At 45.0% G+C, this 27,504-nt stretch overlaps 1 protein-coding gene across 6 annotated transcripts in view; it reads right to left on the bottom strand.

Moving 5' to 3' along the window:
• Window positions 1–1,029: 1,029 nt before the first annotated feature.
• SEZ6L (seizure related 6 homolog like) overlaps window positions 1,030–27,504 on the bottom strand; it is a 213,546-nt gene continuing 187,071 nt past the window's right edge. For 2 of the 6 annotated variants that reach the window (XM_007975230.3, XM_007975227.3), the window contains 4 exons: window positions 16,551–16,745; window positions 6,519–6,633; window positions 4,430–4,532; window positions 1,030–1,986 (listed from right to left, as the gene is read on the bottom strand). In XM_007975230.3, coding sequence (XP_007973421.2) covers window positions 1,957–1,986; window positions 4,430–4,532; window positions 6,519–6,633; window positions 16,551–16,745 — 443 coding nt within the window. In that variant the 3' untranslated portion in view covers window positions 1,030–1,956. Of the gene's footprint in view, window positions 1,987–4,429; window positions 4,533–6,518; window positions 6,634–8,735; window positions 8,769–16,550; window positions 16,746–27,504 lie in introns of all 6 variants that reach the window. The other 4 variants (XM_007975226.3, XM_007975225.3, XM_007975224.3 and 1 more) reach the window with 4 other exon arrangements.

Here is a 27,504-nt window from a genome sequence, read left to right on the forward strand (position 1 = left end):
ATTTTTGTTGTTATCTTTCTCCAAACATGACATTGTTCACTAATGGCCTGGAACACTTCTCTGGTTCTTGCATTAAATGGGGCTTTGGGTCCTGGAAAACAGCCTTTAGCTATTTCTTGCCATGGACCACACATGCGTGCCTTCAGGAGTATATATGCAAGATTCTTTTCTGGCAGAAGGAAAATATTCTAGTCTTAGACCCCAAGATTGAGGTCTGAGCTGGCAAGGAGAGTACAAGTGTGCATAAAACCAGCTTTCCCTATCTTGCTTAAGATGTTTTCAATGTAACCACCAAAACATAGACTCCCCACCATTCTCCCTACGGCTAGAAAGATCTTTTCCTGTTTGAAAACCAGCAGACTTGAAACAATTCCAGAGAGAATGGGAGGGCACCAAAGAGAGTTCCAAATGTCACTGAGCCCGTGTGCCTGTCCAAGCCATTGACTGTCACCACCACGTCACCGGTCCCAGGGAGGTGAGTCTGCTTCACACATAGTATTTCTTCCATGCACCCGCACCCTCCACCTTCTCTTTATTCCTGTATTTAGAAAAGAATTTTCCAAAGAGTCACACATGCACCAGCTTCACTGGGTTGGGGGAAAACAGACCCTGATAAAATAGGAGGAATGCCCGTGTGATTAGATGTGGGGCTATGGAATCCTTTCTGGATGAAATTCCTCTCTCTGTCTTCATCGATGCTCAGGTCAGACGATACAGGATTCCACTGGACGGTTTGCTGTGATTTAAAATCTCCTGCCCCTGTTCTCTGCAGCTCCTCAGTCAGCATTCACACCACCCTCCAACATTCAGACAGCTTCAGAGAATAGAAAAATAGTTTCTTCTCATAGGACCTCCCGCCCCCTGAAATACTTGATGGCAAGTATATTCTGAAGATGACACCTTTTAGAGAATCAGTGCACTTGACTCTCCTCTATTTTGAGAGCTGAGAGATATTCCAGAACCCCAGGAGAAAACAGAGCTCACCCCTGGATTTCCAAACATAGCACCTCCTTTTTCCCATCACAAATCCTTGTCACTGTATGAGTGGGGCCGCCGGTGCCTCCTAAGCCTGTGTGTTTATTATCACAGCTTGAGAGTGGCTTGCTGAACATGGTGATTGATTGTGGCACTCGTAGCATAAATTACGTGCTCTTTCATCGTTGAAAGAGTGTCAAAGAACAGAACATTTTATTAACCCACTTCCCTTACCCAGCGATCCCCCTCACCCAATTCTTCACTGGAACTCTCAAATCTCTCATATTTTCTCTGAAAAATTCCCTTTGGTCCTTTGTCACCTTTTTAGAAAGAAAACGTTTTCTTGTTTTGTCACTGTCCAGGAAGGCCAGAGTGGTAAAAGACAATGTTTATGTAACACCTTTGCTACCTTCAGAAGAACTGTGAGAGGGAGGGGATGTGGTAAAACCTTTCGGAAGCTGGTAGAATGGGAAGGGAGGACACAGAATTTGTTTTGGAGCACAGTTCCCCAAATGGGTTTAAGTACCCATGCTAAATTCCAACCCAAACTAAGCCAACAAGAAATACCCTTTCCAACCTAATCTTGGGACTTAGATTTGTACTGAAAACACCATGGGCATGGGTCCCAAAGATGCATGCAATTCGATGCAGCCTTAGCATGGCATTGCTGATGGGAGAAACTCCATCTGTTGTTTTGTGTTTTTGCTGCCGCAATTTGCCACTTTGCAAGTCTTCCACCTGCCTTCAGAATTGAGGCTGTAACATGAATTTTGCTGAGGCCGCAAAACATCCAAACCCACACCTATTTCACTTTTAAATATAATAAATACAGGGAAGAAAACAGTAAACCTTCAATAAAGAGTCTAAAGAAAAGACAGTCGACATTCTGGGGTTTCAATCAAATGCCACATGGTCTCTGGATGAATGTCTCGAGGAGATTGTGGCTGAGTTCACAAGTCCCCTTCTCAGATGTAGCTCTCTTTAGATAGAAACCTCATACTCTCTGGTTTCCTGCAAGAGACAGAAGCACAGATTTGTCAAACCCTTGTGTGGTAGAGTGATATACATAGGGGGATGCAGTTCTTGGCACCTCTGTATGTCCATGCCCTTGGTCGTGACTTTGCAGTGCCCTCTCACTCTGACCCTGACTTGCTTTTGCCAATGGGTTATAAGGAAATGGGGTACAACAGCTGCTTGAAACATACTTGTATGTTTCTGCTCACATCCTGCCCATCTGTCATCACCATGAGCTAGGCTTTAGTTGCTGCAGGAAAATGAAAGACACACAAAGCAGAGCTGAGTCACCAAGCCATCAACCAGACAATGTCAGGATTACCACCCAGCTAAAACGCTGACCCACAGACTGAAGAGCAAATGAATACTTGTTGCATTAAGCCATTGAGTTCAGAGATGTTTGTTACTCAGCATTACCATAGCTCTAGGTCACTGATACACTCTACTAATAAGTATTCATAATGTCTAGTCTCTAAAATTCTTTATTTCAGTCTGACCTTTTCCCATGATTTCAAAGCAAGCTACATAGAATGGAAAACAACATATGCCCTGATCTACCATTGCCATATGAAATGACTACAACATGTGAGTAGTTGGATTTCTTCAATATTTATGGAGTGTGAGTAATGTATTCCAAGCCCCAGGGACAAGGAGCAAAGAGATAGAAGAAGTCACAGGCTCAGCCCTGGAAGTTGTCACTGTCACATACTTTAATGGAAGTCTCCAGCTCCCATTCAGCCAACACAGATGTGCAATCACATCTATGCTTCATGGTACATGGGAGTGTGGTGGGCAGGCCCCAAGGTGGTCTCCATGATCCCCACCTCCTGGGGCTCATGCCTTTGTGTGGTCTCCTTCTTTTAAGGGTGGGTAGAGCCTGTGACTTGATTCTAACTAGGAGAATACACAGGTGCTAGGATGTCACTTCCATGTTTGCATGACACAGGCTTGTGACTTCTATCTTGCAAGATGACTCTCTCTCTCATGGTGAGTTTGAAGAAGCCAGCTGCTATGTCATGAGACGCTCTATGGAGAGGCCCACATGGAAGAAACTGAGGGTGGCCCCTAGAAGACAGCTCAAAGAAATTGAGGCCCTCATTCTAACAACCTGCAAGGAACTGAATGCTGTCAACAACCATGTGAGTTTGGAAGTGGATCCTTCCCTGGTTGAGCCTCAGATGAGACTGCAGCCCAGTTGCTGCCTTGTTTGTAGCCTGTGAGTCATAAAGCAGGGGGTCCAGCTAAGCTGTGCCTGGCTTCCTGACTTATAGAAACTATGAGATAATAAATGTATGTTGTTCATTTAGGCCCCTAAGTTTGCAGTAATATTGTTACACATCAATAGATAACTAACACAGGAGATCAGAGGAAGTGGAGGTGAAGGAAGGTTAGTGGGACAAGAAACAAGTCAGGTTTATTCCCCCCAAACATTGGGAGATGGCTGCACATCGTTACACAGTGAATTTGAAGGATGATGGTTTTGCAAAGTCATAACCAGCCTTTTGCTTCCTCGCATGTGCCCTGCACCTTTGCACATGCTCTCCCATCTGTCTGACATCCTCTTCAGCCCACCGTCCAAGCCCTAACTACTTCCCATGTCTCAGCTATACTCTCACTTTCTCAACGATGCCTTGCCCAACTCCAAGTGTCCCCATTATACATTCTCCTAGCAATTTTTTCATAGTCCTTAAAAAGTATTATTTGTTGTAATCAAAATATTCATGGACACATTGGATTGTCGGAGGTCCAAGGGAGGCAAGATAGCATCATGATTAAGAGTGTCAGGTTGAATTTGCATCCTGGCTTCAGGCTGTGCATCCTGGCTGTGCGCCACCTTGGCCAAATTAGTCTTTCCTCTCTCTGGACCTCAATGTCCTCATCAATCAATTAGAGATAACTGTGGAATGCATTGCAGAGAGCTGCAAAGATTCAAGGAGATTATGCATTTAAAGTGCTCAGCACATGACATGTATTATTATTGATAATAGTAATTCACAAGACGGTAAATTCATTACTGGTGGAATCTGTGTCTGTTTGGGTTCATGACTATGTTCCTAGCACCTAACACAGGGTCTGACACTCAAATGTGTAGGGATGTTTCACATGCCATTGAATAAAGGGTGGAGCCCAGTGGGATGTGTGGGAATGCTGCACGTTGCCACCAGACCACTGGTGGTCTGCTGTCTGTGGGTCTTGGGTGCAGCCTCTTTTTTCTGTGGGTGTCCTGCTGACAGTAATCAGCCTCTTGGACTCGTCCTCAGCACCAATCACTTGTAAAGAGAGCTGGGTTCTCCCAGCAGTTATCTCTTTAGGGCTCTTCATGGGGATGAGACAGGACCACTGGCTGTGCGCAATAGGAAATGAAATGTTTTGTCTTATTGTTGGTGAATTCAGAGCAAAGAGGGAGGGAATTGGAAAGAGACGAGAGAGATCAACTCACCCCTGTCTCATAAATGGGGTTGTCAAACTCGGTTTCCACGGTGATCTGGCTGTAGGGGTGGGAGTACATCAGAGGCAGGCGGAGATTGGAATAGTAGCGACATCTAGGGGAGAGAAAGGAGACAGAAGTTACTTCTCCCCAGCTAGGAGACACATTACAATATTGAACGGGAACAGTTGGTGCCACTTCCTGAGCAGCGGCACCTCTGTGAATGACAACGAGGATGTGTGCAAACAGCCTTTCGCAGGCGAGAATCCTAGTGAGGTGAAAGCAGAAATCATAACTGCTCTCAACTTGCAACCCAGGCAGCGAGAACCAAAGCCTTGTGACCCCCTCTTACTAGGGAGGGGGCGGAGCTCAATTTGTTTTCTCCTGGAAGGTCACTCAGGTCCGTCTTGAATGCAAAGGGAAACAAGAACGAGGATGAGCATTTATTGAGCACCTACTGTATGCCATATTGCCTTAGATCAGCCTTCCTTGACCACCTATTTATTTATTTATGTATTTGTTTTGAGACAGGGTCTTGCTCTGTCACCCAGGTTGTAGTGCAGTGGTGTCTCACTGCAACCTCTGCCTCCTGGGCTCAAGTGATTCTTCTACCTGCACACACCACCACACTTGGCTAATATATATATATATATATATATTTTTTAAGAGACGAGATCTCACTATATTGCCCATTTCCCAAGCTGGTCTCAAACTCCTGGGCCCAAGCAATCCTCCAGCCTTGGCCTCCCAAAGCGCTGGGATTATGGGGATAAACCACTATGCCTGGCCCATGACCACCTATTTAAAGGTGATTTCTCTGTTACTCACCACACCTAACCATTTCCTTCATTGTGTTTATCTTAGTGTGTTATAATTTATTTGTGTACTTACTCTACCCTGCCCCCAGTAGACTGTGGACTCCATAGGGCAGGGACGATTTATGTTAGGCATGTTCCTGCCTCAGAACCTTTGCACATGCTGTTTCCCTGCATGAAACCCTCCTTTTTCACATATCTGCATAGGTTTCTTTTGTTTTTGAAATGGAGTCTTGCTCTGTTGCCCAGGCTGGAGTGCAGTGTCACGATCTCGGCTCACTGCAATCTCCTCCTCCGAGGTTCAAGTGATTCTTCTGCCTCAGCCTCCCAAGTAGCTGGGATTACAGGCGCCCACCACCATGCCCAGGCGAATTTTATGTTTTATTTTTTTAGTAGAGATGGGGTTCCACCATGTTGGCCAGGCTGGTCTCAAACTCCTGACCTAAAGTGATTCGCCTGCCTTGGCCTCCCAAAGTCCTGGGATTACAGGTGTGAGCCATCATGCCTGGCCTGCATAGGTTTCTCATGATCACTTTCAAGTCCTTGCTCAAATGTCATTTCTCAGTGGGGCCTCCTCTAGCTACATTATTTAAAAGTCAACTACCACTTCTATTCCAGAATTTTTGCCCCCTCCCAGCCTTCTCTTCCTGCACTTATCAGTTTTTAACATACATATTTTCTTACATACTTTGCTTATTGTCTATCTTTCCTTGTTAGAACTTGAACCCCAGGAGAGCAAATATTTCCTTCTATTTTTTTTTTTTTCACAAATGATGTTTCTAGTACCCAGAAGACTGCCTGGCACCTAGTAGGTGTTCAACAACAGTGAATGTGAATGAATGAGTGGCTATTCTGGGACATGGTTTAATCTCTTCCTTCTGCATTCAATGCAAGTTTCTATGACCCCCAACACCTGGGACAGTGTCTGATATACAACAGATTGCCGATACATATTTGTTGAATAAATGAGTGAATGCATGAGTGAGTGATGGAAGGAACGAATCAACATGTCTGGCAATATGTCATACCTACGTCCTCCACTAAACCATAACCTCCTTGAGGGCAGGAATAGTATTTGTCTTACTTGCTTGGAGGCTTCATAATTGCCCAGTGTAAATATTTATCCCACAGAATTGGGCTGAATCTGGGCATCTCTGTGATCACACAAATGCCACTATGCCCGAGCTACAGGTGGAGACCTTGAGGCTCAGAGAGGTGAACCGCCCAGTCCCTCTGAGTGCTGGTGGCTGAGTGCTTGGCAGTCGTCTCCCCCATCAGCTCCCTACCTTGTGATGTAAATGTAGGCTCCTCCCAGCAGTAAGGAGATGATGAGGACCGGGATGAAGATAGCCAGGGCCATGTTCCCCCCTTCCAGCGACGTCTCTGCTGCCGCTTCTGCTACTGAACACAGGAGCCAGTGAGGTCCTCATTTCCCAGGTATCTGACTCCCATTAAGTGCCCACCTGCCCAGTTCTCCACCCTTTGGAGACGGCTTTCCAAGGTCTAAGGCTCTGTGAGGGCCTTAGACCTTGGAGGGCCATCTATAAAGACTAGAGGAAATGGTGCTGTTCCTTTGCAAGAGGTCCCAGACTCATCCTTGGGTGGGTTGGCCATAAGAGCTACAGAAAATCACACTGTTTGAAACCTGATCATACCATTCCCATTTTTGGGGGCTACAGTTAAAATCTGGTTAAAGTCCGATTCACAGGAAGACTAGGAGAAAATCCCAAATTCAGTAACCGGGAAAGCAGATTTGCTGGACATTCCATGGAGTGGAGAAGAGAAACAGGAATGGGTCTGGACCCCAGATGCAGGAGTGGTGGGCGAATCTGGGTTTGTGCATGTCGTTGAGTTGAACAGTGCTGGTGGTTTCTCACCCACAAGGTTTCTAAGGGATTCTCAGACTTGGTGCTCACCTGTGGGGCGGGGAGCTTGTTGCATGCAGACTGGCGGGCCCCTCCTGGACCTTTTGAGTCCCACTCTCCAGCCCAGGAGTGGGCTCTGAGCATTGGGGACAGCTCTCCGTCCTGCACACCCCAGTGACACCCCAACTCTGAAGGCCCGGTGTTGATTCCCAGAGGCTACCCTTGCACATTCCCTGGCTGCTCTCTCAACCTCCCATTATTTGTGGCAATTGCAAGAACTGAAACAGCTGCTGCAGGGGCCTGGGGCAGAGGGCTGCTTTCCCAGCATAGCTTGAAGGCGGATCCTCTATCCCTTCTAGAAACTTGGCCTCCAGGTTTCCTCTGCCATTCTCCACGGTCACATCTAATAGAGCTTGGCTGTACACCAATCTATAACCCATTAACCACCACTTTATGGGGTCTGAAAAATCAATCCTAATACCCACAATAAATGCATGAGCACAAAACGTTACGATGGCTCTCATAAGCTCCGAGCAACCCCAGCCCTTTGAGACGTTCTTATGGTTCATTGGTCGGCAAAAGGCAGAAAAAGGATACTCTGAATGAAGACTAACACGAAGTGCCCTCTATTTTCCAAGTGGAGTGTCTAATTCATGCTCCTTCACTTACATTTGAGCCCTGGTTCCACCCGCTTGGATTCAAGTGTTGTCTGTTACAAGGAACAGCCACTAGTGAAAAGTAATTTACATAGCCCCAGATTCTAAGTGAACTCATTATTGTCAGAAAGCTAAAGATGGCTCCAGGAATAATCAAAACTGCTTGATTGGGTAAAAACACTTTTTTTTTTTTTAAAAAAAAGAAACAATATATTACAGTATATATTTTAAAATATATATACTATAATATACTGTATTTGTATTTACATGTATATACAGTAATATATTACAGTATATATTTTACATCACAGCCCCGGTGAGTGGTTTTGTACCGAATTCAATAGCGGTGACATAGAACGCTGGACATTTCACACACGGGAGGGGTTGGAAAGGGAAGGAACCACAAAATGAAAACAAAACTGAAATAAAATCCTGGATAGATTTTAACATCTGCTCCTCATGAATAAGTCTCAGTTGGGAATTTCTAATAAAAGGAGAGCTGAAGTAAGGAGACATGGGAGAAGGGGTGGGTATGTTGAGGGGAAAAAAGACTCAGGGAAAAATGGACCATTGAGTGTTTCCAGGGCAAACTCTTCTCTCTGGAAACCAGGAAGACTCTCAGCCTGGAAGGTGACACGTCACCGGATTTGGTTCCCTTTCTAGAATGGCATCACGAAAACTTTTACAATAGGGTTATGCCTTTCTCAGGCTCATGGGCTCTGAGCTTTCCTTATCTCGTTGTTGTTACCATGTAGAGAACAGCTGTCAAATCCCTTTCAGGTTACTCGTAGGATCCTGACTTGCAAATCCCATAATTTTTTTTCCCTGACAATATTATCTTAAAATTATCTTCAGCAGTGTGAAGGTAGAATTTATTTATTTATTTGAAGTGTCTAAATAAAGATATTCAAAGACCTGCCCTTGTTTTGTGTGCTATTAGTTTGATTTATTAAACTTTTTTTTTTTTCATTCTGGAACTCACCTTCTAAAGCATGTTCAAAACTGTCTTGATTAACTGAAAGAGAAATCAGGAAGCAATGGTCAATGTAAAGTGAATTCACTTCATTTGCATGAAATGAGGCCAAAAAATTAGATGCAAAAGCCCATGCCATGCTTTGGTGAAGTTAGTGTTATGTTTTGACTTGTCTTGGGCCACTATAATCAGTGAACGTGCCTGGGGACTCTTCACTTCCTAAGTTCCCAAGAGAAGATGAGATAGATAAGACCCAACGTCAACAACAGTGATAGTGAATAATTACTGAACACCCACCGCGTGTCCAAAATTGTGCCAAGAACTCTATATACATTTGCTCATTTAACCCTCATGATAATCTTGTTAGGTCAATGCTATTATCATCCCCATTTTACAGATGAGCAAACAGAGGTTCAGAGAAGTGAAGCGACTTCTCTGACATCACACAGCTTCTCAGTGATGGAGGCAGGATTTCTATCTGGGTTGCTCAAGCTCTGTGGTTTCTGCTCTCAATCATGTGGTTAGGGTCTTTTCATCATTTTCACGTGGGGCAAAGCACGAATGGATTGCGAGGCCCAAGACCTTTATACAAAATCCAGTCAGAGATGGAACTGTTTTCTTGTTTTGAAGACTATCTATGTACACCTCTCTAATTTCATTCTTATTCCTTTTTATTTGATGAGGCTTTGTATTCCATGGGAAACTATTTTTTTTTTTTTTGAGAAGGAATCTCGCTCTGTCGCCCAGGCTGGAGTGCAGTGGCGCACGGTCTCTGCTGACTGCAGAAACGATTTTTAATCATTTATATTTTCTGTAAACTTCTCTGGAGGTTCAAGATGATGGGGACTGGCACCCCATCTTTGTCATCAGTCATGGTGGTAGCTGAGCACAAAAAAATACCAACAAGGATGGACGTTTATTACAGGAATGCAAAACCCCAGTGTGAAGGACTTCAATGAAAAAATTGCAGCATTAGGGGATAGGAGAGAGTGGCCACCAAAGGCTTAGCTATACTCATGTCTCCAATCCCAAGACATCCTAATCCATGCCTTGGTTAAAGTCACTCTCTGGTTTACACCATCATCACACCATGACAACAAAACCAGCTGAAAAGCTAGCTGGCTAACTAAGTGCACACATCTCTGCAGCTTTGGCATCAAGAAAATGGAAAGATTGAAGCAGATGGTCCCGCCCCAAGATGTGAGTCGCACCGTGGTTGAGTGGGAGTGCGTGAATGTCCATGGAATCCTAGAACTGGGAGGAGGCATTGAATCTTGTGTCCCTTGGAGCCCCGTGCTCATGGACCTCAGGGGGCATGTTAAATGCAGATTCCTGGGCCATTCCTGGGACTTGCCAGGGCAGTATTCTCAGGGGTGGACCTCTGCAGGTCTCACCAATGCCCCAGCAGTGCTGATGCATCCAGTGGGCTCCCTGGCTCCTCTTTAGAAACTCTGATCTGGGCTCCCCCAGTTAGTTCACAAAAAGGGAAACCAAGGTCAGAGAGGGAAGGAGGCTCACTCAAGGTCACACAGGTGGTCCACAGCAGAACCGGGCTGGAGCCTGGGGGCCCCATGTCCCAGTCAGGTGGCCTCACATTGGCATTGAGTTGCTTCCCCTCCTGCAGACCACAATGTCATGCATCCCAGTTTCTTTTTCTGAAGAGGAAGTGATTTATCATTTGCGTACAGAGTTGGTGGTGGGACGCATCTCAGGAGTGGAAATGGGGAGGGAAGAAAGGTGCAGGGGTCTCCCGAGAGCCTTTCCTGCTAGCAATTCCATCACAGCTGTGGGAGAAAGCAGTGAGTTGGTGCACTTTGTGGGGCTTCTAGGGATGCTAGCCCATAGAAAAGAGAGGTTTCAGGGATCACCTGCAAAATGGAGCCTCTTTTTAGATTTCCTGTTTTTTTTCTTTTTTTTGGTCATTTGTGTATATTCTTTTTTTTTTTTTTTTTTTTTTTTTAACAGAATCTTGCTCTGTCACCCAGGCTGGAGTGCAGTGGTGCGATCTCGGCTCACTGCAACCTCAGCCTCCCGGTTTCAAGCAATTCTCCTTCTTCAGCCTCCAAGTAGCTGGGATTACAGGTGCACACTACCATGCCCGGCTACATTTGTGTATATTCTGATGTAGTTTTATTTTCCTATCAGTTTGGCAGCAATGTAAAAAACATTGAAAACATACAGTGCTGGTGAGGATGTGGAGAAATGGACATTATTACACGTTGTTGGTGAGCGTGGACTGCTCCAATTGCGGGCAACGATTTGGTGACATCCAGGACAACTCCATATCCACAGGCCTTTGCCCACACCATCAATCCTGCTTTGAGGAACCTGTCCTGCAGGATGAAAAGTGCCAGCATCCGAGGATTCATGGGCAAGAATGTTTTTGCAAAACAAAACAAACAAAAAACTGGAAGAGAACTGATGTCTCCATCAACAGAGGAAGGACTGAATGCACTGGGGAACAGGCAAAGTGTGGAATGATGGGTGGCAATTAAAAAAAAAACATGGTGCTACATTTGTAATAAGTAAAACACAGAGTACAGCATGATATGGACCCCCCTCCCTTTTTTCTCTTTTGATACAGGGTCTTGCTCCCTCTCCCAGGCTGGAGTGCAGTGGTGCAGTCATGGCTCGCTGCAGCCTCAACCTCCTGGGCTCAAGTAATACTCCTGCCTCAGCTTCCCAAGTAGTTGGGACTACAGGAGCGTGTCACCATGCCCGGCTAATTTTTTGGATTTTTTTTTTGTAGAGATGAGGTCCCACTATTTTGCCTAGGCTGGTCTCAAACTCCCAGGCTCAAGTGATCTTCCCACCTTGGCTCCCGAAGTACTGGGATTACAGGTGTAAGCCACCACACCCAGGTTATTATTATTATTTTTTCTATAAAACAAAAACAAACATCCCTCTCTCTTTCCAAGTATATCTACGTGTACAAGCCTAGGGAAAGGTGTGACACTGGAAATTCAAGTGATCATCACTGGCTTCCGCAGAAGAAAGAAAGGGATGGAGGAGAGAGGAAAACTCTGCTCCTTCCATTTGAAATTCTGATTTCTTCTACTTGTTCCGTGAGATACCTTCGCAATTAATCCAAGAAGAATTTAAAAAGCCACGTGGCAGATACAAACACGTTGTCCAGGCCAAAGTGGCCCTTTCCATGGTTTTCTTATTTGAGTTTTTTTTTTTTTTTTTTTTTTTTTTTTTTTTTGAGACAGAGTTTCTCTCTGTGGCCCAGGCTGGAGTGCAGTGGCCGGATCTTGGCTCACTGCAAGCTCCGCCTCCCGGGTTCACGCCATTCTCCTGCCTCAGCCTCCTAAGTAGCTGGGACTACAGGAACCCGCCACCACACCCGGCTAATTTTTTTTATTTTTAGTAGAGACGGGGTTTCACTGTGTTAGCCAGGATGGTCTCCATCTCCTGACCTCGTGATCCACCCGCCTCCGCCTCCCAAAGTGCTGGGATTACAGGCGTGAGCCACCGCGCCCGGCCAAGGTTCATTAAGAAACAAATCCTGCTAAGTTTTCTCCCCTGCAGAAAACTCCTCAACAACGTCAAATTAACTTCAATTAATGTCCATATGGCAGTTACAGGGTTTACAGGCAATCTTTACTCAGGAACTTCCCAATACTTAAGCTCTACAAAGCAGGTTTCCTGTACTATCAAAAATAAATTTAGGCCAGGCGCGGTGGCTCACGCCTGTAATCCCAGCACTTTGGGAGGCCGAGGTGGGCGGGTCACGAGGTCAGGAGATTGAGACCATCCTGGCTAACACGGTGAAACCCTCTCTCTACTAAGAATACAAAAAATTAGCCGGGCGTGGTGGCAGGTGCCTCTAGTCCCAGATACTCGGGAGGCTGAGGCAGGAGAATGGCATGAACCCGGGAGCGGAGGTTGCAGGGAGCCGAGATCGCGCCACTGCACTCCAGCCTGGGCGACAGAGGGAGACTCTGTCTCGGGGGGGGGAAAAAAAAAAAAAAAAAAAAAGAACTGCTTATATAAGTCATTGTCATTCATGTGATGAGCCCCTGCTTAATACCTGGTAAGATTAAATTGCATCCCTTATGCTAGTGTTTCGCATACTTGGCTGATGACACAATTCACCTGTGCGGTTAAACGGGTCCCTGGGTCCTGCTTCAGACGCAGTGAATCAGAATCTCAGGGGAAAGGGCTCAGGACTCCGTTTATGTCTGCACTAAATGTTTGGAAATCGCGGCCTTAAATGGTTCTCAAATTCAAGGTGCATTTGAGAGCTTGTTAAAATGTTTATTCCAGGCCCGCCTCTCAATGATGTTGGCTTGGGAGATCTGGGGTAGATTCGGGAATGTGTGGACACACCTAGGTTTCCACGCTGTGGTGATTGGCTGGTTGGGGGTCTTTCTTAGTAGCCCTGAAAGTGGGAAATTGACAGTCATGAGATGCGGGTTCAAGTCCTAGCTTTGTCTTGTACTAGCTGTGTGACTTTGGGAAAGTCACTTAACTTCTCTGAGCTTCTCCTTCTACATCTGTAAAACAGGTAAGATGACTCACCTATTTTAGTGGTCATAAGACTTAAATGAGGCGATTCAGGGTTTTTTGTTTTTTTTTTTTCTTTTAGGTAGATAAAATTCACATAACGTAAAATTAACCATTTTAAAGTGTTAACAATTCAGGGGCATTTAGCACATTCACAGTGTTGCACAACCATGACCTCTGTCTCGTTCCAAAACATGTTCATCATCTCCAAAACAAGCCCCATACTCATTAAGCAGTCCCTAGACAACCACGACTCTGCTTTCTGTCTCTATGGATTTACCTATTCTAGAGGTTTCCTATAAACAGAATCTTAAAACATGTGACCTTTTGTGTCTGGCTTCCTTCACTTAACATAATGGCTTTGAGGTTCATCCGTGTTGTGTCATGTGTCAATATTTCATTCCTTTTTTTCCGGCTGAATAATATTCCCTTTTTTTCTGCCACACTTTTGTTTATCCATTCATCAGTTGAGGGGCATTTGGGTTGTTTCTATCTTGTGGCTATCGTGAACAGTGCTGCTATAAACATTCATAGACAGTGTTTGTTTGAACACTTGTTTTCACTTCTTTTGGAAATATACCTCAGAGTGGACAAACTAGCTGGGAAAGTAGTTTTAAGTCTCAGAGCTGGGGTTCATGAATAAGGCATTTGGGGATCCACTGGAGTTATGGGTTCCGAAGTAGAGACATAAAACTTCACGCTTCTGTTCCTTCTGGAGGGCAAATTCAGTGCCCTTTGCCTGATTGTCAAAGGGGCATTAATGCAATAAAGGTTAAGATCCACTGGCCTAAAACACTGAACATACTTCCGTTACTATGACTGACTGTGCACTTCAAAGATCCAGATAAACGAATCCAAATTTTACTCAGTGTGTTACAACTTAATTTTAGTGATGAGTGTTCAATGGATTCTAAGATGCAATTTTCTCACTTCACCATCTGGGAGGTCGGGGCGAGGCTTAAAGCAATAGTGTGTAATAATAACTGCCACCAGGTGGCGCTCATGATTCGCCGTGTGCACAAACGTGGGGCGTAAGAGTATCAGGGTTTGCAGAATGCCAGGCAGCACCCTGGGAGATCACCCCGTAGGCAGTGGGAGAACACTCCTAACCCATGGGAACTAATTGGTTGTGAGAAGGCGGTGCAAGAGGTGGGAAATAATTAAGCAGTGTTCTCTAAGCAGGGGTCAAAGGCAGGCAGAGGTCGGACGCCGTAATCACAGTACTTTGGGAGGCCGAGGTGGAAGGATCGCTTGAGGCCAGGAGTAGAGACCAGCCTGGGCAACATAGCGAGATCCCCATCTCTACAATAATAAAAAAATTTAGCTGGGCATGGTGGCGTGCACTTGTGATTCCAGCCGCATGGGAGGCTGAAGTGGGAGGATTGCTTGAGCCCAGGAGATTGAGGCTGCAGTGAGTCATGATCACGCCACTGCATTCCAGCCTGTGCAACAGAGCAAGACCCTGTCTCCAAACAAACAAATAAACAAACAAAAACAAACAAACAAACAAACAAAAACCAGGCTGGTTCACAGGGCAGGGACTAGGGCAAGGCGAGGCATCTAGGGCGAGAAGTGTACGGAGACTCTTTTTTAAAGGCTGTTCTATGGGACACTTGGTCACCTCCTTACATTTTTCGCCTCAGGCACCTCTCTTGCCTCAACCTCGTCCCAGCCCTGCCTCAATGTAACTGCAAGCCCCTTGTATCAAAGACTTTAGTTCGTTATGGACATTCCTACTGAATTCTGCGTCCTTGATGCTTTAATGGGACAGGAGCTATATATATATGTACACATATGTATGTATATGTATGCATATACATGTATGTATGTAAATGTATACATATTTTAGTACAGAATGACATTCAACAGGAGCAATATTGAGTGAAGGTTAATGTTGAAGACCTGGAGTAAAAAATGATTCTACAGCTGGGTGTGGTGGCTCATACCTGCAATCCCAGCTACTCAGAGGCAGAGGAGGGAGGATTGCTGAGGTCAGGAGTTCTAGGCCAGCCTGGGCAACATAGCAAGACCCTGTCTCTACCAAAAAATTTAGTAATAATTTAGAAAATCAAAAGTGCCAGACTTTGAAGGTGGGGAACTTTTAAATACACTGGAACCAGTTTATTTTTGCTTGTATTTTCTTTGTTTGTTTGAGACAGAGTCTCAGTCTGTTACCCAGGCTGGAGTGCAGTAGTGTGATCACAGCTCATTGCAACCTCTGTCTCCTGGGCTCAAGTGATCCTCCCACCTTAGCCTCCCAAGTAGCTGGGACTACAGGCACATGTCACCATGTCAGGTTAATTTTTGTATTATTGTTATTATTTTTTTTGTATAAATGGTTTCACCATGTTACCCCAGGCTGGTCTCGAACTCCTGGGCTCAAGCAATCCTCCCACTTCCGCTTCCCAAAATGCTGGGATTACAGGTGTGAGCCACTGCGCCTAGGCTGCTTATATTTTCATTTCAACATTTTCATAATTGTGATATATAATAAAAAGCTTAACGCTTAAAGACCTTTTTATTTATTTATTTATTTATTTATTTATTTATTTATTTTTATTTTTAGATAGAATCTCACTGTGTCATTACAGGCTGGAGTGCAGTGGCGTGATCTCAGTTCACTGCAACCTCCGCCGCCCAGGTTCAAGTGATTCTCCTGCCTCAGCCTCCCGAGTAGCTGGAACTTCAGGAATGCACCAGTATGCCAGGCTAATTTTTTTTAATTTTTAGTAGAGATGGGGGTTTCACCATGTTGGCCAGGCTGGTCTTGAACTCCTGACCTCAAGTGATCTGCCTGCCTCAGCCTCCCAAAGTGTTGAGATTACAGGCGTGAGCCACTGTGCCTGGCCAAAAGCTCCTTTAGTAAGTAAAAATAAAAATTCTAAGCCAGGAGAAGACATTGTGTCATAGTGTAATTGGCGACATTTTTTTTTCTTTTTTAGTGGTGACATCTTAGATTTAATGAAGTACAGTAGCTCAGCTTTTTATTATTTTAAAATTTAATTTAATTTTTTTGAGATAGAGTCTTGCTATGTCCAGGCTGGAGTGTAATGGCATGATCAAGGCTCAGAGCAACTTTGACCTCCTAGGCTCAGGTGATCCTCCCATCTCAGCCTCCCGAGTAGCTGGGACTACAGGTGTGTGCCCAACTACTTTTTTTTTTTTTTTTTTTAATAGAGATGGGGGTCTCACTATGTTCCCTAGGCTGGTCTCGAACTCTTAGTCCAACTTTTTAGAGCAAGTTCAGAACTCCTGTGAGCCAATCCTGACATCTCCAGGGCCCGTGGACCCTGTGTGGTGAGTAGGTTTCTTTACCTTTACACACGGGCAGGGGCCCGTTCCAGTGGGATGGCTGTCCCAGGATGCAGCGGATGGTCACTTCGCCCATGAGCTCAAAGCCTTCGTAGCACATGAAAGTGAGGGACTCTCCTGGCAGGTAGAGTCGCTTGTACAGGATTTGGTATCCATTTTCAGGCAGCCCTGGGTTGTCACATGCCAGGGACTCCTCCGCTGAAATGCAAGCCAGAAGGAGCTCTGATGAGATGATGTAAATCTTTGGGGAGTCCTGCTCAGAATCTGTGTGAATCTAGCTTTGGTCAGCCTCTCCAGCATCCTCTGTCTGCATCCCCACCTCGCGTCAGACTGTTTTCTATTTCTCAAACTCTCCTTTCTGTCTTCCACCTCTGGGCACAGATTACATATGGGCAAGGTAGAATGAAGCTGGCTGTGGAATCAAGGTTAAAATACGAGTTCTGTTACTTATTAGCTGTGCAATCGCCAGCAAGTGGCATAACCTTTCTGATCCTTAGTTTCCTCATTAGCATAATGATGATCAAAGTATTATCTATCTTACAGGAATTTGGAGAACTAAAATAGATAAAGAAATGCGTAAGATGTTTTTGGCATGTCATAGGTGCTTAGTAAATGATGGACGGTGGGGGTGTTTAATTATGAAATCTTCTCCTTGCTTTTCACCTGACACCTAACCTGCGCATCCATCATGACTAGGTCTTGTCTTTCAACACTCAGTCTTCATTTCTCCTTCTCCAGGAAGCCTTCCTTGATGCCTCCTACCATCAACTGAGTCGTCAGTCTTCTTAGTTTTTCCAGCACTGCATGCACTGTATTGTATTGAATTATTTATCTGTTTCTCTCACTGGAGATGAGCCTGTTAGAACAAGCTTGAAGCTCAGGGCCTGGGATTTAGAAGGAATGCAATAAAAGGCTCCAACTATTAAAAATAAGCCCACACTGCCATCTGGTGACTACTCTCTTCAGCTGCAGATACAAAGCCTCTGGTAGCCTAAGACACCCAGGCTGGAGTGCAGTGGTGCAACCCCGGCTCACTGCAGCGTCAGCCTCCCAGGGTAAAGCAATTCCCCTGCTTAAGCCTTCTGAGTAGCTGGGACTAAGGGCGTGTCCTACCACACTTGGCTTTTTTTTTTTTTTTTTTTTTTTTTTTTTTTTTTTTTTTTTTTAGTACAGACAGCGCCTTGCTATGCCTCCCAAGCTGGTCTCAAATTCCTGGGCTCAAGCAATCCTCCTGCCTCAGCCACCCAAGATGCTGGATCACACAGTATTTATTGGAGAGTTGAACCTACAGGTTTAATCCATTTCAGGCCCCAGGTGAAATCTAGTCTTTTTTCAGCACCTGGATGGAATGGACAGCTAGCAAATTGCTTCACACACAGGACTACAAATCCGAAAACATTATAAACTTTATTATTTAAAAAATTTTAAATTGTAGTAAAATCCACATAACATAAAACTGACCATCTTAACCATTTTAAGTGTACGGTCCAGTAGGTTAGTGTACTTTTACATTCTTGGGCAACTGATATCCAGAACTCTTTTCGTCTTGCGAATCTTACACTCTATATGCATTAAACAACTTATCCCTAGCCCCTGGCATCCCCCATTCTCCTTTCTGTCTCTATGAAGTTGACAGCTCTAGTTATCGCGTGTAAGTGTAATCAAATGGTATTTGCCTTCTGTGACTGGCTTCTTTCACTTAGCGTAATGTCCTCAAAGTTCATCTAGGTTGTAAGATGTGTCAAAAATATTCTTCCTTTTCAAGGCTGACTAATACTCCATTGTAGGCAGGTGCCACATTTTGTTTTTTGTTCATCCATCTATGGACACTTAGGTAGCTTCCCCTTTTGGCTACTCTGACCAATACTGCTATGAACATGGGTGCACATGTTAAGCTATGCCCAGATTTCTGACCCACAGAAACTGTCAGATAATAAACATGTGTTGTTTGAAGCATCTTATTTTGCAAGATGATTCTCAAGCATCCCTTCAAGACCCAGATTGCTACCCAAAGGCAGGCAGGAACTCTGTCTTATCACCATCATAACTTCAGAATCTTTTCTGGCACCTCTTTCCCAGGCTTAAAACTCATATTATGCTCATACCCAGTACAATGCCTGGTTCACAGAAAGCATTCTTTTATTTACTCAAATAATGTTTATTGAGCAATTACTACGTGCCAACAACATAAGTAGTACCAAGGACACAGAGGTGAGTAAAACAGATATAATCCCTGGTCCTACGGTACTTGTGGTTCAAGGCACACCGTACAATATAGGTCCCAGCTAGAACCCTTTTCTCTGTGAACATGACTTACATCTGGGCTCTACTTAGCTTGAGCAATGTCACCTAAAACAATAGTTACCGAGCTTTCACAAGTTAGGAGATTTCAAATAATAACTTAGATTTCTGGATTCTTCTGAAACATTAGAAGATTGGGCAATACTGGGTTCACATAGTTACATGGCAATGAGTGGCTGGAGTTGAGAACTGGCTTTCCCTATTAGACCAGGAATATTCTTTACTTTGGCCCCAATCTCTGCCACTCCCTATTGCCTGGCCTTGTAGGCATTTAAATATATCACTTTTCCCATGAAAAGATGAATGAATCAATTGATGAGTATGTTTGAGTCACAGTAATCACCACACATGAAAAATCGGGGCTTTGATCTCCTCCAGTGGGTGGATGGGTAGGAATCTGGCTTCTAGTCTTGAGGTTGAAGGGTTTTCCTTTATACGTCGATAGCAGTCTTCACTGGGACTTATGAACTGTTTCCTTCCCACCCTTGAAATCTAGCCCAGAAGTAGCCTGTGGAAAGAGACTTTCCAGGTCACTGTGCAGCTGGAGTTGCATCTTGGATGACACCATAGATAGCTCTGGTGAGCATCCATGCATTTATTCAGAAAATATCTCATGAGTGCTTACTCCACGCCCAGCAATGCGTCCAGCAATGGGGTAAGGAGGTGAATCTGACACCGTTCCTGCCCTCTAACGCTCATGGTCTGCATGCTCTAAGGGGCCAAGCAAATGTGTAAATGGACAATGTAATTAAAAATGGCAGGTACCATAGAAGAGAGAAACTCAGAAGACCCTGGCTGGAGAAGACCGCTAATGCAGTCAAGGGAAGTGGCTGTTGGAATAGTTGAGCGAGAGAGGCAGAGATGCTGAATGTACTTCCTTTGCCACGAGATTCCCAGAGATGAGGCAATAAGTGGTTCAGTTGACACTTGGCCAAGGCTAATCCTTCCACTAATTGAAGGTCATTTGTATACTTGAAGTTTACCCCCTGGCATTCCAGAGCAGGATGGATATGCAGCCAATGCTTCTGTGTCTGAGCCCAGAGTCAAATCACAAAGCCTTGCTTAAATCAATCATGGGGCTCTCTCCAAGGCCGCACTCTATTATGTGTTTATGGATGAGACCTAAAAGGGCTGGCAAGGGATCATTAACCCTGCAGAGCGTGCCTTGGGGATGGGCTGTAGGAAGGGAGAATTTTATTTTTATTTTCACAGCCCGTGCTTTGTTGTATTTTTTTTTTTTAAATGCAGGGTGGGTCTGCATTATTTTACAATAAACATAGATGGTATAATGAACGTTTATACATTATAAACCCAGTGCCATTCATGTTCTAATGATTCCTCTGAAAATATCCTTAGGAAGTCTTTGTCCTCAACCCAGCTGAGCTCACCGCTGCATCCTTGGCAGCCTGGTACAGGATAGGAGCCCAATCAATGTTTCTTGAAAGACCTCACATCATTTCATTTAAAGGCAAATTGCAGAGTAGAAGCACTTGGGCTCAAGTGTCCAAGGGCTCAGGATTTAGATCCTAGTTGTATGCCTGTGAGCACAACTGACCTCTCTGAGCCTCAATTTCCTCATCTTGAAAATGGGCTATCTCATGGCGTTGTTATGAGAATTAAATAAGCTCATGCACATGAGATGGGCAGCATATAGTGAGCACCCAATACACACTGATTATTTTTATGACTTTTATAACTCTTGTCATATTTTCATACCAATTGTACTGTCGTTTACTTAATACGTATATATACACATATATGTGTGTGTGTGTATATATATATATATATGGAGAGAGAGAGAGAGAGAAAGAGAGAGAGAGAGAAAGAAAGAGAGAGAAAGAGAGAGATGGAGTCTCACTCTGTCACCCAAGATGTAGTGCAGTGGCATGATCTCAGCTCACTGCAACCTCAGCCTTCTGGGTCCAAGTGATTTTCCTGCCTCTGCCTCCTGAGTAGCTGGGACTACAGTCATGTGCCACCACGCCTAGCTAATTTTTTTTTTTTTTGTATTTTTAGTAGAGACGGAGTTCCACCATTTTGGCCAGGCTGGTCTCGAACTCCTGACCTCAAGTGATCCATCCACCGCAGCCTCCCAAAGTGCTGGGATTACAGGCGTGAGCCACCACACCTGTCCTCTTTAATATATTTTTGTAAATTTCTATTGACTTGTTTTCCTATTTAGATTGCACTATATAATTTAGCCTAACTCTAAATAATAATAGTCTTATAATCAGAGGCTTCACATGTCAGTTTTAAGTTTTCTAATTTTCTAAGCCAAACGACTCACAAAAAGTTCATCTGGACACTGTTTAAAGCCGCGCGGGTACTCCCGTAATGTATCTAATACTCCTACTCCTCGGGAAATGCAGCCCGGTGCACTACACTTTATAGTTTTTGAACTCCTAGAGTCCAGAATACACTCTCCGGTTTTTTCGTTTTTGTTTTTTTTTTAGACTGTAGACTCTGTTCCTCCAATATTCCATCCCTGTGCTAGGAGCTGGGTATGAAGTAGTGAATTAGAGAATCATGGTTTCTGTTCTCCCAGAACTCAGTCGAGTGGGGAACAGAGAGCAGTTATCGGGTCATTGCAACCCAATGTAATCTCAATTGTGCTGGGGAAAGCGCAGAGGAGAAGCCTCACTTTCCTGCTTTTTCTTGTTGATATTGGCAGCTCCTTTCAGAGAACACAAATCCCTACTGTATTACCTGCAGTGCAGCAAAATGACCAGCAGGTGGCAGTGGCAACTCAAAAGAATTCCCCCATGAACCTTTCCCTGGAAATTTTCTTTGATAAATTAACAGATTAATTAATACAACGCATATTTATTGGACACCTTCTGTGTGCCAGGCATTGTATGCGCCGGGCATACAATGATGAGCAAGGTGAACATGGTGCCTTCCTTCAAGTAACTTAACACTAAATCAATCCTCTATGTATTCCACAAGTATCTCCTGGTACCAAACCTGTGCTAAACACTGTCCTCGCCCTGGGGAGGTAGAAGGTGGATAAAGTATAAATCATTAGACCTGGATTTGTAAAGGAGGATATTGACAGCTGACCTAGGAGCAGGAGCCCCAGGCTAAGTGCTAGAGTGGCCTTGGATTATCCTGTGCCCTGGCTCTGCCCCCTATGATATTTTAATTTAATTAGTCACCCAGAGTATTCTTTTAAAAACTCTCCAGGCGATTTTAAAGTTTGGCAAGGGCTCAGAACCACTGCTTTGGTGTCCTGGCATGGTTAACATATTAACTCATCATTTAATTCATTTCCAAAATATTTGCACAACCATTTTGTATTAGATGATTTGCATATATTATTTCTAATCCTCCCGCAAAGTCCTTGAAGGTAATAACAATCGTGACCAAAACAGCCAACATTTACAATATTTACTGAGTGCATTCTCTGAGCCAGATTCCATTCTGAGTGTTTTATATCTATGAACTCATTTAGTTATCACAACAACCCTAAAACACAGATGTTATATCTTCATCCCTAATTCATTTTATTTTTATTTTTGAGACAGGGTCTCACTCTTTCACCCAGGCTGGAGTGCAGTGGCATGAACACAGCTCATTTCAGCCTTGACCTCCCTCTCAAGTGATCCTCCCACCTTAGCCTCCCGAGTAGCTGGGACCACTGGTGTGCACCACCATGCCTGGCTAATTTAAAATTTTTTTATGAGGACAGGGTCCTGAGGACCCTGAGGTTACCCAGACTGGTCTTGAACTCCTGGCCTCAAGTGATCTTCCTGTCTCGTTCTTTCAAGGTGCTGAGATTACGGGCGTGAGCCATCATGCCTGGTCATCATCCCCATTTTATATCCAAGGCAAATGGAGCACAGAACTGTTGGGTAACAAGTCAAAGGTCACAGGCTAATTAGTGGTATAAATAAGATTCAAATCCAGGTGGTCCAAATCCGGTCTTAACCACTGCACCATGCAACCATTTTACAGATGAGAAAACTGAGGCTCAGGTGGAACTCACTGGTGAAAATTCCCCTCAAGCAGGAAGTGGCTGAGCTGCGAATTGAGCTGAGGATTCTCTAGCTTTCAAATCAGCCTGATTCGATTTTGACCCAGTCCTCAGTAAGAGTTTGAAAACAAGGCCGGGTGCGGTAGCTCAAGCCTGTAATCCCAGCACTTTGGGAGGCCGAGATGGGCGGATCACAAGGTCAGGAGATCGAGACCATCCTGGCTAACACGGTGAAACCCTGTCTCTACTAAAAAATACAAAAAACTAGCCGGGCGAGGTGGTGGGCGCCTGTAGTCCCAGCTACTCGGGAGGCTAAGGCAGGAGAATGGCGTGAACCCGGGAGGCAGAGCTTGCAGTGAGCTGAGATCCGGCCACTGCACTCCAGCCTGGGCGACAGAGTGAGATTCCGTCTCAAAAAAAAAAAAAAAAAGGCCGGGCGCGGTGGCTCAAGCCTGTAATCCCAGCACTTTGGGAGGCCGAGAGGGGCGAATCACGAGGTCAGGCGATTGAGACCATCCTGGCTAACACAGTGAAACCCCGTCTCTACTAAAAAATACAAAAAACTAGCTGGGCGAGGTGGCGGGCGCCTGTAGTCCCAGCTACTCGGGAGGCTGAGGCAGGAGAATGGCTAAACCCGGGAGGCGGAGCTTGCAGTGAGCTGAGATCCGGCCACTGCACTCCAGCCTGGACGACAGAGTGAGACTCCATCTCAAAAAAAAAAAAAAAAAGAGTTTGAAAACAATGTCATATGGAATTTTTCTCCAGCAGGAACCAGCTCTTGGAAGGCATTTGTGTGTATCTTCAGTGTCTAGAAGATGGCAGAAAAGTGAAAGGAATAGGAGCTTGAATTTGAAACTGGAGGCCTGTGTCTGCTGCACCACCTTGAGTGAGTTGCTTATGTCTCTGGACCCCATTTTTCCTGCCCATAAACGGGCTGGATCTTAGCTGCGACATGGCTGAGCAGTGACATGTAGTCACACTTTGAAATAAGATCATCTAAGGCAGGTTTTCTCAACTGAGACAGGGTTTACATTTGGAATGGATAATTCTTTGTGGTGGGGGCTGTCCTGGGCACTGGAGGATACTGAACAGCGTCCCGGACCCTGATCTGCTAGAAGCCGGTAGCACCCCTCTTCCTTGACAAGTTGTGACAACTCATAATTTCCCTAGAAATTGTATTGACACATGTCCCCTAGGAAGCAAAATCGCCTCTGGTTGAAAACCACTGGTCGAATGTTTTAAACAATTCGGGTTGCAACTGGTGTAACTCCAGCCGTTCTCTCCCAGGAATGCAAATGAATTGGACCGATGGCCTTATAGATCTAATCACAAACCTACCCTCATTTCTATTTTCTTTTTCCATGTTCCTCCGTCTTTAACAATAGGAGAAAATGTATATTTCTGGAGCACATTTGAACAAAATGCTCGAAAGCAATCCCCTAGTAACAGTTACAAATGGTTTGCGATATACCCTACAAGTAGTGGAGCTTTGAAACAGAGTGGTGATTAGCAGCCGATGTTAACTGAAGACTTGCTATGTGCCAGGCACACCATTCATCAAAAGCCTTTATCTTTATGATTGTCTTGTTCGTGTTTCAATCTTTCTGATGAGAAAGCTGGCTTGTATAAAGTCTTGGTGCTTGTAAGAGGCAGGGCTGGGGTACAAATCTAGACGTGCTGGTTTTGAGTGCTGTCCATGTAATGGTTCTGCTATAACAAAAGGCCCTTCTTTTACCCAAATCCCCGAGGTTATCACAGATTTCTCTGAGAGACCGCTTTCCCAGAGACAGAGATTTCTAAATGAGGACGGGCACTCAGTTAACACTGGACATGCTGGTCAAGATGTGGCCACAGGAGACGGCTCAACAGTGGAAGCTCCTACCGTGGCCACAGTCTGGCCACAGCACCGGTGGGCTCTGTCCGGGCTGGGAAATCCCTCTGTCTCGTATCTCAGGTGTTCTGGGCTCAGGGCTGTGATGAACGAGGGCCTTCCCGGGGAATGGCTGTCTTTTAAGCAAGCTAAGTGACTCCTGGAGAGCCATCCATAAAACCCTCACTGGATTTGTCAGATTCTTGTTACTTTTAGTGGTGTGGTTTATGTCTCTGGGATGGGTACCTCAGGAGTCGTCCACCACATCCCTATCAAAGAGGGGAAGTTGCAGCAAAGCGGAGGTGTGATAAAGACCACATTCGTTTTGCTAACAATATCAGCAACAGTAATAGTAACATTGTTTATTGAGCCTCCTGGGCCTGGGGGATTCAAGGATCAACTGGAGACAATCCTAGCAAATGAGTTATGTGTTTGATTCTATATATTTTTAAAAAATTATTTCCCTTTCTTACTCTAGGGAATGTGATTCTACAAACATATAAACAGATCACTTCAATAAACTGCAGCAGCTGTGGTGACAGATGTCCCTGTAGGTTCCATGGGAATTCTGAGGAGAGAAACACAACCCAGCCTAGGGAATCAGGGAGGACTTCCTGGAGGAGGTGATATTGACGGTTTCTTCATAGACCTGTCTCTCCACCCTCCTTTCCAAACAGGCCCCAGGTTCCATGAGAATGTGAGTCATATCTGTTTATACTTTACTGTTTTTTCCAGGGACTAGTGCTAGGGTTCCCAAACTGTGCACCAACGTGACCCAGGATGCCACTAGGAACTCACAGGGGTGCTGTGGGATTTTTTAAAAGTTCTGAGGGCCGGGGCCGGGCACGGTGGCTCACACCTGTAATCCCAGCACTTTGGGGGGCCGAGGCGGGTGGATCACAAGGTCAGGAGATCAAGACCATCCTGGCTGACACGGTGAAACCCCATCTCTACTAAAAAGACAAAAAATTAGCCGGGCGTGGTGGCGGGCACCTGTAGTCCCAGCTACACGGGAGGCTGAGGCAGGAGAATGATGTGAACTTGGGAGGCAGAGCTTGCAGTGAGCCGAGATCGCGCCACTGCACTCCAGCCTGGGCAACAGAGCCAGACTCCATCTCAAAAAAAAAAAAAGTTCCGAGGAAACACAATGATATGTTGGACGCTTGTGAACTACCAGCTCGAGATAGTTCACTGTTTCAAACATTATATTGCACCACCTTTTTTTCGGTGATGACCCATCATTGCAAAGTTGGATTTTTTTGTGGTGCTTGTGCTAAAAAGCAAGAACTGTGACAAAATCAACATGGAACAGGAAATTAGGGTGGTGAAGTCCCATCTGATCCTAACGTTTGAGAAGTTTTGCACAGCCCAACGGGAATACACATCCTCGTAGCAGCAATTGTTATTATTATTATTATTATTATTATTATTATTATTATTATTATTTGAGACAAAGTCTTGCTCTATCTCCCAGGCTGGAGTGCAGTGGCGTGATCTCTGCTCACTGCAACCTCTGTCTCCCGGGTTCCAGTGATTCTCCTGCCTCAGCCTCCTGGGTAGCTGGGATTATAGGCACGTGCCATCACACCTAGCTAATTTTTGTATTTTTAGTAGAGACAGGGTTTCACTATGTTGGCCAGGCTGGTCTTGAACTCCTGACCTCAGGTGATCTGCTCGCCTCAGCCTCCCAAAGCACTAGGATTACAGGCATGAGCCACCACACCCGGCCAGCAATTGTCATTATTTCATAATGAAAAAAACCATTTTTCTTTTAATGTACATGCATTACTTTTTCAAATGGCTACTACGTTGTGAAGAGACAACTATTTATTCAGTTGTTTGTACCTCACTGTTTAATACATGGAATTGTTGGGTTTTTTGGCCTAGGAAATCTCTGAAATAATTCATGCGACACCAAGGGTATTGTGAGTTGAGAAAGTTTGGGAACCTCTGTCCTAACGTGTGCCTGCATATAGGAGGCCTGAACAACTGAGTAAGTTGAATGACTGAGCTGCCCCCAACAATCCTTCTTGGTAAAGGGTATTATTTTCTTTCACAGATAGGGGCTCTGAGGCCCAGAGAGGGCAAGTTACTTGCCCAAGGTCACACAGCAGAACTGGAGGGTGTGTCTGACTTTGACACTCAGACTCTTCCCTTTAGCTCTGCCTGACCTGTCTGTTCTAAAAGTGCCCTGGGGTAAATGGACATGACTTTGAGTTCCACGGGACCAAACCAGGGCTTCGGGCAAGTGACTGGGCAAGAGGCTGTAGACACCCAGAGCTTATGCAGTTTTCTTTCCTTTTTTTCTTTTTTCTTTTTTGTTGAGACAGGGTCTTCCTCTGCCGCCCAGGCTGGAGTACAGTGGTGTGATCTCTGCTCACTGCAACCTCTGCCTCCCAGGCTCAAGAGATTCTCCTGCCTCAGCCTCCTGAGTAGCTCAGATGGCAGGTGCCCACAATCAAGCCTGGCTAATTTTTGTATTTTTAGTAGAGACGGGGGTTTCATCATGTTGGCCAGGTTGGTCTGGAACTCCTGACCTCAAGTGATCCTCCTGCCTCAGCCTCCCACAAGTGTTGGGATTACAGGTGTGAGCCACCGCACCGCTGGGCTCGGCGGCTCATGTAGTTTTCTGTCTGCTTCATGAACTTCTTGGTGGAAGATCTTTGTCGACTCTTAAGCACCAGAGGTTTGCCCGAAAGCTGAACCGTAGAGTGATGATTTTGGGAAGATGCTTTTGGGTTTGGTCAGGCTTGAGTTACAATTCTGGTCTTCCTTTCTGTTGTGTGACCTCAGGAAAGCTACTCACCCTCTCC

Source organism: Chlorocebus sabaeus, chromosome 19 (genome assembly GCF_047675955.1).
Source record: "Chlorocebus sabaeus isolate Y175 chromosome 19, mChlSab1.0.hap1, whole genome shotgun sequence".
Taxonomy (NCBI): Eukaryota; Metazoa; Chordata; class Mammalia; order Primates; family Cercopithecidae; genus Chlorocebus; species Chlorocebus sabaeus.